A 13,332-nucleotide genomic window follows, 5' to 3' on the forward strand; every position below is an offset into this window, starting at 1 on the left:
CAGTGGGTAAGAATCCCACATAACCCGGCGTCCCCCTCCCAAGCATCTGGTATCTTTGGAAGATTTCCCCCCATCAACAAAAAAAAAGGTATATTATATATAAGGAAGAGACTAACGGCAAATCTAATATAATATAAGTTTGGAATATAATAATCTCAGTATAGAGTACTAAAAAACCGACCTCAAAAGTACGTGGATTTACATATAATTACCAAGTTTTGTTGAAATCGGTTACCGGAAAGTGCGCAAACCCGGGTTCATCCCCTAGTTCGCACTATACGGGACTTGACACAGGAGATAATAAAAATCTGTTTTCACTACCGAAAGTATACTGAGAGAAAAACGCCTTGAATTAAAGAATAGCAAAATTTTAGTATAATGAGATTTAATGGTTATTAAAATAATTGCTCATTATACTAAAATTTAGGCGCTATTTATAAAAATGAATCTTCAAAATTAAATGGGACCACTATGGAGGTTCCCTCTTTCCAACAAAAAGGAATCATGAAAATTGGTTCACAAATACCGGAGTTATCGCGTAACATACATACAAAAAACATACAGTCGAATTGAGAACCTCCTCCTTTTCTTGAAATCGGTTAAAAAAAGAAACTGTCACGACCAAGGACTTCGTATTGAGTGACATAGATTCTGTGATTGTTACATGTTTTCCTAGACAATATGTAGTGTATATATAGTGGTTGTATTTTTTAGGTAGAAGATTTCGGCAAATACCTAATTATCTGCATAAAATCATATTTTGTCAAAGTAGAAGCAATTTCGCCAAATATAATAAACAAATCTCGGTGGCCTAACGGGTTGCACTATGGGCGTTGGATGCGAAGGTCTCGGCCTCGATTCTCGGTAGGGCCAGTTTGGGGCCAAACTTTTCTAAATAGTTTCTGCTCTGGGTGTTCCTAGTAGTTGCCGGAATGAATTCTGCTGCTTTGGTAATCACAGTACAGAAAAATCCCTAGTTTGAGACCAGGCAATTGGTGTGGATCTTTCTATCAGCAGGAATCTGTTTACTTACTATTGTCATTCTTATTTATGTTACAAAATAAACTGCTTATTAATATAAGCCCTTTTTAATATAAGAGTCGTCTACCTTTACATACGCGCACGATTATAAGCAACGATGCAAACGCGATGTAAGCACGCTACTACATCGATACAAATCGCCGTGTGTAACAGCTCTAAAATAAATAAATAAACAAACGTCGAAATTTGTTGAAAATTGTATTAACGTAGCTTGCACAACCGGCGTTTTAAAAATTTATAGTTATACATGAGCTAAATGAACCTTGTACATCTGTGAATAAGACGTGTACCTACACTAACCACGGGAGTCTTTCAATTAATAAGAAAATAAGTGCGCATTTGACCTCCATCTCACCTGATGGAAAGTGACGATGAGGTCGACGATGGAGCATGCACACCTAAATAATGCCTATTAAATTTGAAAATGCCTTGCCTTGAAAATGCCCAATTTAAAACGTTCAGTGTATTTCAAGCAGCATGAGGAAGCGTAACGGTTCGTGCGAATTGCGGATCCTGAGTATATCCACAATATAGGGGTGGCACATAGTGTTTGTAAGCAGTAGAGCTCCTTGTAAAAGAGTTCGTTCAGAGACGTACTGTCTTACCTATTTCGGCCGCCAAGTAGTAATGTTAGCACTACTGTATTCCGGTTTTGAAGGGTAAGGGTGCTGGTGAAATTACAGGCACATGGGACTTGTGAACTTTTGTCTCAGGGTGACGGGCGCAGTGGCAGTGCCCCTCAGATCTTTGCGATTTGAAGCTCTGAGTGGCACTCCAACTGTTATGGACGTGCGTGTAGCTTTCCATCAGGCGCACGACTTGTTCGTCCCGTCACTTGATATTATAAAATAAACTCCAATCAACGTCTAGTCCCCAAGTAATAGAAAGTCTCACTCTCCGTGATACATCCTGTAGAATAGGTATATTGTGGTGGCAGTGATGCTTCTCTGGATCTCCCACACTACGCAAACATTCTCCAAACTAGGCTATCAGTGCTTATTATGATCGATCCAACGACTAAAAACTAAACGCATATCACCACCAAAAACTCGTTCACCGAAAAAAACTGTACGTGCCATTTTTTCTTCAATTTATTATTTAACCAACAAACATGAATACGTGATGTTATTTATGCGGAAACAGGCATTATCATATTAAAAACGATTACCATATCGATTACCATCTACTCGATTAGACGATTATCTGTATGTATACACGTGTTTCAACATCACATAAGAAATGCAAGTTGATGTCACTGCTGTTTTTCTTTAATGCTACACTATACTAGTAAGTAAATAAGGTGTTTGCGTAGTATAAAGACTAAAATACACATCGAGTGCTTGCTTAGGTGTTGGCGATTGTTACATATCGCACTATTGATACAATAGTGTATTGACTCAAAAAGTGTATTTTTTAGAAATCGATAAAAAACGAATAATTCTGTTCTTTTGAAAGAACATTAAAATTTATGTATGGTGGTAACGCCAGATAGTTTTGTCTGAGCTCGCATCTCCTTTTCCTTTCCCATCCTGATCCGTGCTACGAGAACACCGCATAAATCGCCAGTGAAATTAAAAATAAGTGTGTGTGTGACGTTAATATTCGAACTCAAAAATCCGCATCCGCAACATCGCATTTTTTATAAATTAACTAGCCGCATCTCCGCCCAACATTAAGCTGCGTACACAAGTGTTTACATGGTGGCGTTATTGGTGATCGGCCGCAAGTGCAGTGGCGAAGCGCTACGCACGAGCCCTTCGACGATTCGGACAGTAAAGGTTGGGGTAGCACGGCTTCCCTTCCATTTACTTGCGAGCTCACGTTTCCAGCAGCTGTTCACGAGCTACCGAAGGTATTAATTTTTTTCTTATAGCGTCACCATATGGGTTTAAGTCTAGCATAATTTTCTGCTTGTCAGATATATTTAAATTAAATAAAAGGGAAGAAATCATTCATATTTTTGAGTAAGGACTATTTTGGCCAGGACTAGCTAGCTCACACAAGGTTTATCTAATTTTGAATTAAGTAGATATCTTTCGATTGTTGCTTATAATATCCTAACGACAGTTTTATTGACGTGTTGGGAATCAAATTTCACTTTGAGCAATGATATAATCCTGAATTTCACAAATTTTGAGTTACACCATTGTAATGGTAGTGCGACATGGGAAATGAACTATTTTTAACTGACTTCAAAAAAGAAGGAGGTTCTCAATTCGTTCATTTTTTTGGGTGTATGTCTGTTACGCGATTACACCGGCGTTTGTGAACCGATTTCGATTATTCTTTTATTTTGTGAAAAGGGGGTAGCTCAATAATGGTCTCATACATTAACTGCCTCTGTGGCCGAACGGTTACCATACCGGACTGCCACGCAGAGGTCCCAGGTTCGATTCCCGGGCCGGGAGAAATATTTGTATGACCTACATTTGTTTCTCTCATGAGTTTGGGTGTAAATTGTGGTTGTCTATACATATGTGTGTCCATGGCACCCGCGACACAGGGTTCCCTAGTGCGGGGCTATGTTGAGTGTGTGTTATTATTATTATTATTATTATACAAATTTTAAGAAAATAGTCCATCTCTAGGTGTGGCAAATTAGGGGATGAATCTTTATTGGCGTTTTAGCCACTTTCCGTTAACCGTTTTCAAATAGATGTAATTTCACAAACCTCTGAGGTTGGTTTTTAAAAATTATTATTTCAGCTCTAAATCGCTAAGACCTAATAAAAAATTAAGACTGCAGCACTACTTATTAATACGCTTTAATTAATTTCTACCACACGCAAAATAGGCGCTTTGTCGTCGAGTTGCGGAAACCAGCCCGTTGCACCAAGTACCAAGTAATTTCTAATTATGTTTATATTAATAAACCTAAATTAGGTAAAATTCATATTAGGTATTATATAAAACATTTAACAGAACATATGTAACGTAAATTGGAGTATTTCTTTTGTAAATTAAAAACAAGGTGTTTAAATTAATAACTCCTGTGACTATAGTAAAATAACACTAATAGAATCGATACTACCCCAGCTGTAATTAAAATTTTTCCCGTACTAATACCACCTAATACGGTTCATTTTGCTTGAGTCGAGCGGTAGGGATACTGGCTTTATTTCAGAATTCATATTTTTACAAAGGAAATTAATGCCATTTCAAAAATGTATATCGCATAGTACACGTGTTCTATTTAGTTCAGTTGATATAAAAAAAAATCATTGTTATTTGTAAAGTACCTATTGAAAACAGCGATTTTCACGTAAAATTTCGAAGTAAGTTTGTGGTTTTTTTTTTCTATCGTGAAAATGTTTAGGAATTGTGTTTTCACACCGTTAGTTGGTCAGAGTATATTCTCATTTTTAACCGACTTCAAAAAAAAGGAGGAGGTTCTCGGTAACTTGGGTATTTGTGAACCGACTTTCATGATTCTTTTTTGTTGGAAAGATTTTATCATTTAATTTTGAAGAAAATCGTCCACCTCTAGGGGTGGCTGTCCACGCATGAAGATTCATTTTAATAAATAGCGCCTAAATTTTATTATAAGGAGCATTATTTTAATGGTTGATTTTGCTATTCTCCAATTCAAGGCGTTTTTCTCTCTCAATATACTTTAGAGTAGTGAGAACCGATTTTTATTATCTCCTGTGTCAAGTCCCGTATAGTGGCGAACTAAGGGATATTTCAATAAAACTTGGCAAATAGACGTAATTCCACGTACTTTTGAGGTCGGATTTTTTAGTACTCTGTACTGAGATTTTACTATAAATTTTTTCCAGAGTAATTGATTCAACACTTTCACTGTTACGCGGAAACAACCAAAGTATAGATTCTAATTAAGACACAAAAACAACATTAAAATAATATATAATAATATAATGGCCTATAATATATAGTCCCACAGGCCTTCTCTCACAATGGGGAAGGGTTCAATGCAGATTGGAAACTTCACACACGTCATTAAATGACTTTGTCGATATGTACAGGTTTCCTCACAATGTTTTTCTTCACCGAAAAGCTTATAGTAAATTTCAAGGAAAACTTCGCACATAAATTCTGAAAAACTAAGAGGTACAGTCAAGAACACATCAAGCTTGACACTTTGTACTTTGGATCGTTCTTACTGTAAGCGTCATATAGTTGGATAGTCTTAAGTGTCAAGCTTGATGTGCTCTTGACCACACAAACCCATATTTGAACCCACTACCCTGTGTTGGGAGACGATAAGTAGGCCAAACCACCTGCTACCAAAGCTGTTTTAACATTTTAAGAAAAAGAAATAATCAACAATGCAAATTTTAGTAAGTCTACTTTATGTTGCACTATGCTCATTCATTATAATTATAATCGTTAGTTAGACGGGACACCATTAATTAGTGCCTGAATTACCTCTTGTAAATAGTGTTGACAGAAAAGCAATAAATCGATATCTCCAACACCACGCGAATTTAATTTTTGGACCTGTCCTGTTTTTATTTTGTTTCTTTATTTTTTTTACATAATTCGTTTTTTGTTTTTCCTTTCCAATTTTGTTTTTTGTTTCTTTTTTCTTTTCAAAATTCGAGGATCATAATATATATTAGTAAATAAACATGGCTGTTTACAATAATAACAGAAAATTAACAAAAAATAAAGATGGCGTAGTGTTCATTGGAGGTGACGTAATTTAAACCCTAAACGAATAAACATACCTTCTTTTTAATATAAGCGTAGACCGAAAAGGATGCACAAATGCAAAATACTCACATAATTTATAATGATCTATACGACACGACAGTCTGTCACTACCGGATTATTAGATTGATTTATAATGAATTCAACAGATTTATTCATGTTATTTAGAATAATTGTAGGAGCTGTATAATTGATGTTATTATATTTAAATTATGACGATAAGGTTTTACACATTGCTTACTTGTTATTGACATTATTATAATTGTAGCGATGTTACAAATAATAATAATGGATACAAATAGTATTATTTTCAAATTTTTTAGCAGTAAAAAAACTCCACAGTAAAGGTCAAAATTTGAGGGACACTGCCACAACGCCCGTCACTCTGAGACATAAGTTGGCAAGTCTCATGTGCTTGTAATTTCTCCAGCACCCTTACCCTTCCAAACTAGAATACAGTATTGCTTGGCGACAGAAATAGGTAAGGGGGCAGTACTTCCCTGGATGAACTCTTTCACAAGGAGCTCTATTGCTACTAAACTATACTAATATACGGGGTGTAAATTTGAGACGGAGCAGCAAGGCCAGCTACCTTAATCGTTGTAGTTACAGGAAAACGGTTCTAGAAGAATATCCATGCAGATATTCTGATTGGCATACACAGATTTTGAAAAAATAGTACAGGCAGCAAGATAAAAGGCAATTTTTATCATATCAATAGTCTCAGTCCCTTACTGAGGTAAACGTACTCGAAATGACAGAAATCGCAAAAAAACTTTTTACCTTACATTTTGTAGGGACATATTAGGGGTTAAAGTATGAAATTGCCGTTTTATTGCAATAGGTTCTTTGAATTTTCATAGAATCTTCATGGTTTGAGGTTTTCGAATGAAACTTTTTTCAAATGGTTTCGTGATTTTTTTTTTTTTAATTTGAAACATTTGAATATCGACTTTCAATTGTTTTTGTTATTCAATTTAGACAAGAAAGATGGATACTGCGAAAATTCGAGTGATTTTTGAATACGAGTTCCGACGCGGAACTAACGCGACAGAAACAGCCCGCAATATCAATGCTGCGTTTGGAGAGGGGTCTACTAATGAACGCACCGTGCGATTTTGGTTTAAACGCTTTCGTGATGGAAATTTCGACTTAAAGAACGAGCCACGAGGAAGACCGCCCACACAGGTGAATAACGATGAATTAAGAGAGATAGTGGAAGCCGATCCTAGTCAAACTACCCAGGAATTAGCGGCATGGTTTAACGTTACCTTACCCACAATATTGACTCACTTGCGTCAAATCAATAAAATAAAAAAAATACGAAAAATGGGTGCCTCATGATTTGACTGATCTGCAGAAAGAAACGCGTGTTGAAACTTGTGTTGCCTTGTTGAACCGGTACAGAAATGAAGGAATATTGGATCGAATTGTAACATGTGATGAAAAGTGGATTCTTCATGATAACCGGAAAAGAAAAATGCAATGGCTGACCCCAGGTCAAATGCCACAACAGTGTCCTAAAGCAAAACTTACCAATAAAAAGGTAATGGTAACTGTTTGGTGGTCTCAGCATGGTGTTATTCACTATAGTTTTCTCCGATCTGGTCAAGCAATAACGGCAGATGTCTATTGTGCCGAACTCCGAACCATGTTGACAAAACTAGCAGTAAAACAGCCCCGACTCATGAATCGATCTTCACCATTATTGCTCCACGACAACGCGAGACCTCACACAGCACGAGAAACCATTTTGACCCTTCAGGAACTGCAGTAAGAAACCATTCGTCATCCTCCGTATTCACCAGACCTTGCTCCAACGGACTACCATTTTTTTCGTGATTTGGACAATTATCTACGTGACAAGAAGTTTTCTTCCCAGGAGGCAGTACAAAATGCTTTCACATAGTTTGTGCAGTCTAGATCGTCGGAGTTCTATCGCAAAGGCATTAATAACCTTCCCATTAGATGGCAGCAATGTATAGATAATAATGGCAACTATTTTGATTAAATAAATTTGTTCAAAATTTAAAAAATAAACAATTTAGATTTTCAGTACAAATCGGCAATTTCATACTTTAACCCCTATTATTCAGTAATCTCTAAATTCTAGGTTATTTTTGCTAAAGGAGCCACATTCTTCAAGATTCCTTAAAATATTTATAATAACCTTTCTGGTGGGCACTCTTTGGATGAAAGGATATTTGACCCTATACCATTCCAAAGCAGTTGTACAGTTTTTACCATTTAAATACATTTGTACTCTACATTGGATTAAATATCGTATTAAAAGTGACAATTCGCTATTAACAAACAAAATTATAATCATGTCATATTTTTTAAATTTGAAAAAAAAATTAAAAATAATGATATCATAATAATTTAGTTTTACTTAATTCTTATTTGGAGAGTAGTGGCCAGTTTCTTTTCTAATAAAAAATTTTCATTTAAAATGAGTTTTTTGAGGTTTTTGCGATTTCTGGCATTTCGAGTACTCTTATCTCAGTTGGTCCCATAGAGACTATTGATCCTTACCAGAGTGGCCGGATCGAATGGCATTGAAAAAGTTTTGTAAAAATTGCCTCTCTGAAAAAAATCTAGCTGACTGTACCATTTTTTCAAAATCTGCGAATGCCAATCAAAATATCTTCAAAATTCACGGATAGTCTTCTAGAACAGTTTTCCTGTAACTACAACGATTATGGTAACTGGCCTTGTTGCCCCGTCTCAAATTTGCACTCTGTATATGTGGGTTACTATATCGTCATTTATTATTTGATAAAATATTACATGGTTTATTCTATACAATTCAAATTTTACTATTGGTACACTGCGTATCCCGCGCTGATTAGGATTCCTATGTCTCAAAGGTTGTCTGGAAGAGATCGCTCACAGTGATAAGGCCGCCTTTGCACGCGTTACCTTCAAGCTGTTTACGTACTGTTCTTGGGTGTGAGCAATGAAGTGTATATCTATAACAAACAGCTGCACAATTAGCCCTCATGCCAGAACATATTTACATACCTTTTTCAAGTGACCTTAGTCGGATAAAAAGATGTCCGAAGTTCGTGTTGAAGACATTACTCTTGAACTTCAAAGTTCACATGCGCCCAAGCGGCTCAGTGGGAAAGGCGCTTGCGATAATGTATGCAAATCGAGTTGGCACAACTCGATTAAAATGTCATTTTATTAGTCGTTTTATTTTTTGACCAGTTTTCGATTCTGTTTATTGGCGGGGAAAGTTACGCAATTTTCTTGCTAACCTAGATTCAAAAGGATGAATACCTGTAGAGATGTGTTTTTTTTTTAAATAAGAAATTATAAATACTAGACTTCTACAAAATCTTGTGATAACAACTCAAGTGGTTTTTTGTAAACAATCAATCAAATATTGCGCCCACTTTTTCTTCATACACAAAATTGTAACAGATTACGTTTTCTTCAGTAAATATAAAAAATTCTAACATATTGGAAAATGGCAAGAACAGCAACGGTTTTACAGACAGTGCATACAGTGTTTGCGTAATTTTTAACTTAGTTTCCTCAACCTGATTTCGGTGTCAAGTTCAAGAAGTATAACTTAATATTGGAGTGTAGTGTCCTGACTTATTACTTAATATTTCAAGTAAATACTCCCGCATACTTAAATAATATAAATTGCTACCGAAATCATACAGAGAAAACTAATGTGAATTACCTATTTTCAAAAAAAAAAAACATGAATATCGTGATCATGAAACATCATGATATTCAAATAAATAGTCCAATTAATACAGCGACATCTTTTGTCAGCATTTGGTAGCTGCAAATGCTAAGTGAAGAAACTTGATAAGTTTCTCACAGATGACGCTGACAGCAACAAAAGCGTCTAAAACCCAATACAAAGATTTGTAACAAACACATGTAAAATTCGTAAAATCTGTTGACTCGGTCTATGCTTCAGACCAGTCATATCGAAAGATTTTTTCTATGTGTTGTTCGATCTTTGTATCAATAATAGTTTTACTGACGTTAAATTAGTTAATTTAATCTTCGCCATCTTTACCATTAGATTCTAACTAGAGCATTCGTGCAAAAAATTAGTGTTGATTATATCCAATTTCTAACCTAATCGTTTGTTACATGCTTCACACTGGCGCAAAAACTCGTTCTTGTCTAACGTATCCATTATTTTTTCCCTCAGCGGGATGTCTGTAAGTGTATTATTGTTTTTAAATATAAAACACTGTAATAAACATAATCATTGTTACGAAATGTTTAATAAATAAAAAATATTGAAAAAAAGAACTAATGTTACGTAGTTTGGTGGGCTGGCTTTATATATTATTCGGATGAGCAAAGCTTTAATATATCAGATTTAGTTTTTCGTCACATCACTCCACCGATTCATTCCCGCCAAAAACAATGCACGCGTATACGGACGCACAACTAAATTAATAACTACTACGCTTCCGCGCCTTTTTTTTTCATTTCTTATCACATGTGTCCTGTTTTGTCAAAGCGGGACATTTTTAAATATTTTGCGTACAGTGGGACACGAAGCTTAAAAGCGGGACGTATGGTCACGTACATCCAATTTCTAACCAAATCGTTTGTTACATGCTTATTCTAAAGCGTCGTTTCCACTACGTCGCACTGGCGCAAAAAGTCGTTAAAGAATCAATTCTGAACGAAACAAATGCCAACTATCGAAGAGACCGGAAGAGAATAAAATTGTAATAACCGCCATTAGAAAAATATAATTTCCAAAACACCTCAGACATTGTAGACAACAATCCACCAAACATTAATAGTCGCTAAGTGCCTTTAATGTTAGGCAATAAAAGCTAAATGCTAACTTGTTGACACTGTGACGGGTCAGGAGGTCGCGGTGTCGACGTTATGTCATCGCTAGACGGAGACGTTTATTAATATATTTTTTACAATTTAGCTACTATTTGGCAAAAAAACAAATCGAACAATGACGCGACGTGGAAAATTATGTTAAGCGGTAATAAGCGACATTTTGGCATCAAAAGCGTATTTTATTTCTATATAGCGACAAAAAGAATCGCTACTTTTTGGTGCCTGTTTTATTAAGTTTCGTTTTTTTAACATTTATTATATTTTTTCTGATCAGACGTTATGAACGCGTTAGGGAGATGCTATACGGGCGTTGCGTAGTCGCAACTGCGTTGATTTCAACGGGCTGAATGCCACACGTATGGCATGTACTTCTGATTTATATGTAGTACAACGCAGTTGCGACGATGTAACGCCCGTGTGACATCTCCAATACATACTCAACGATAAGTTTCTCATTTCAGGGTGGCTGTGCTATGAGCATTAAATTTTTGGCAATAAAATGGACTATACTTATATAATAAATGAGTATCATTTTTTTTTCATTTGACCTCCATCTTACCCGATGGAAAGTGACGCAAGAGGAGGTCGACGATGGAGCATGCACAGCTAAATAATGCATATTCTCGCCCCTATTGAAAAGGCCCAAGTTATAGCATTCAGGAAATAAGTCTGTAGTAACGTCCGAATTTTCGGAAAAATATATTAATAACCTCAGTACAGAGTACGAAGAAACCGACCTCAAAAGTTCGTGGCATTACATCTATTTGCCAAGTTTTATTGAAATCAGTTACCGGAAAGTGCGCGAATCCATCCCCTAGTTTGCCACCCTTAGCGGTGGAATATTTTTTTCAAATTTAAATGGGACCATTTCTGAGGTACCCTCTTTACAACAAAAAAATAATCACAAAATCGGTTATCGCGAAACATACATACAAAAACACCTCTTTTTTTGAATATGAAGTGAATATACAGTTTTAAACTTTTCTTGCGAAATTTGCTTTAGTCTAATAATGCCTACTACGTGCAAGACGTTCTTTAAAAGTACAAACGACCATACAACATAAACATAAACAGGTATATTCAAACCTAGATTTGCTATGGTGCCGTGTGTCCAGCATAAACCGGAAATTTATAACTGACGCTGTAGCCGCGCATGTCTATTATAGCGCAACTGAATGATACCCAAAGATGTAGACTGGAGCAAAAAAAAAATTGTTCTTGTACTTTTTTCAGTAGTATTGTTGTTATTTTATTATTTATATTTGCGTTTTTGGTCTTTAGAAATCAATAAGACATTGTAGATCGCTAGACATACGAGAAATTATTATTTTATTTGCACACAACACAGTTCTTGATAGACGCCATCTCAAAATAGCGGACTGTTGGAGACAGTACTGGAGCATGATTTGGTGTTGCCAGTATAGAAAATGTTGGTCATTTACTCCTGGCTCTTTGTTCGTTCTGGCTCTTGATATCATAAAAGAAAAACGTAAAATCTCTGGTACATAATACATAACTTACCATAATCGCTCAAGTGATCTAAGTGCTCCGGTGCTCTCTTGATGATAACGTGATGTGCGCCGTTCAAAGCCTCCTGCAGTATTTCTTGGTCTTCTCGTTTTCGCTTTACTGAAATGATTAGGAGTAGGATAGGAATCAAATACACACTAGTCTCAGGAAGAAAAAAGAGGGCTTGGCGGATCCCCCCTATGGAGCTCGTACCATAGGGCCGATCCGTTCTGTCCTGGTAGAGTGGGTGAGCCGGTCTCACGGGCCACTGTTGTACCACCTTGTGCAGGTGCACCGGGCACGGCTGCTTCGGTCACCTGCACAAGGTGGCGAGAAGGAAACCGTCCCCGTCGTGCCACGAGTGCGGCGCTGCGGATGACACCGCGCAGCACACCCTAGAGGTGTGCAGCCCGTGTGATAAGCAGCGCCGTACTCTGACGGGGACAATAGGGCAGGACCTGTCGCTGCCGGGCGTGGTTGCCGCCATGCTCGGTAGCAAGGAGTCCTGGGAGGCGGTGGCCTCCTTTTGCGGAGAGGTTATGTCGCAAAAAGAGGCTGCAGAGCGGGTGCGCGAGGACGCGGCAGACGCACACCCACTTCAGCGCCGACGTACGGGGAGCAGGCGAAAGCAGTTCGCTGCTCGCCTGATCCCCTAGTGAGGCCAGCGGGCTCTGGACAGGTACTCCGGAGCCTGCATTGCACGACCTGACTCGTCTGGGGCGGGTCGGAGGACAACTGACCTGCCCCTCCGTTGGCGCGGGAGCCCTGGCGCAAGCTAGGGCGGCCGGGCGGCGTCGTGGTAAATGTGCACCGACCCCACGGCGCCGACTCTACCGGCAGAAGGTAAACCCTCCAGTCTGGAGGGAGAGTCCCCACATAACCCCTGAGTCTCCCTGTGCTCAGGGGTATCTATAAAGATTTCCCCCCCGTAAAAAAAAAGGAAAAAAATATACTGTCTTAGAAATAAAATGGTAATACACAAGGCGATGTTCGAACTATCCTATGATACAGACAAATGTAGTATACAAGAGACTACACAGTAATATGTCTATAATCTATATCCAGTTCTGAAATTTCCTTAACCTACGTTGCAGGTCCTTTACACGCGCTATGATCAAGGCTGAAATGATAAAGTCATCAACCAGTTATGTCTAACATTAATGTAAACAACACCATTTTTCACTATAATTACAAAATTATTAATTCAAATATATTTTTTAATTTACCAAAGAATATTATGCAACATCACATAGTTGCTCTGAT

General features: G+C 37.3%; 1 protein-coding gene across 3 annotated transcripts in view; it reads right to left on the bottom strand.

The window, feature by feature from the left end:
• The window catches only part of LOC113239857 (A disintegrin and metalloproteinase with thrombospondin motifs 16), a 255,368-nt gene that overhangs the window by 32,548 nt on the left and 209,488 nt on the right, over nt 1–13,332 (bottom strand). For all 3 annotated transcript variants that reach the window (XM_026477008.1, XM_026477006.1, XM_026477007.1), the window contains exon 6: nt 12,082–12,189. In XM_026477008.1, the coding sequence (XP_026332793.1) occupies nt 12,082–12,189 (108 nt within the window). The remainder of the gene's footprint in view (nt 1–12,081; nt 12,190–13,332) is intronic.

Source organism: Hyposmocoma kahamanoa, unplaced genomic scaffold (genome assembly GCF_003589595.1).
Source record: "Hyposmocoma kahamanoa isolate Upper Pololo Valley unplaced genomic scaffold, ASM358959v1 116, whole genome shotgun sequence".
Lineage (NCBI taxonomy): Eukaryota > Metazoa > Arthropoda > Insecta > Lepidoptera > Cosmopterigidae > Hyposmocoma > Hyposmocoma kahamanoa.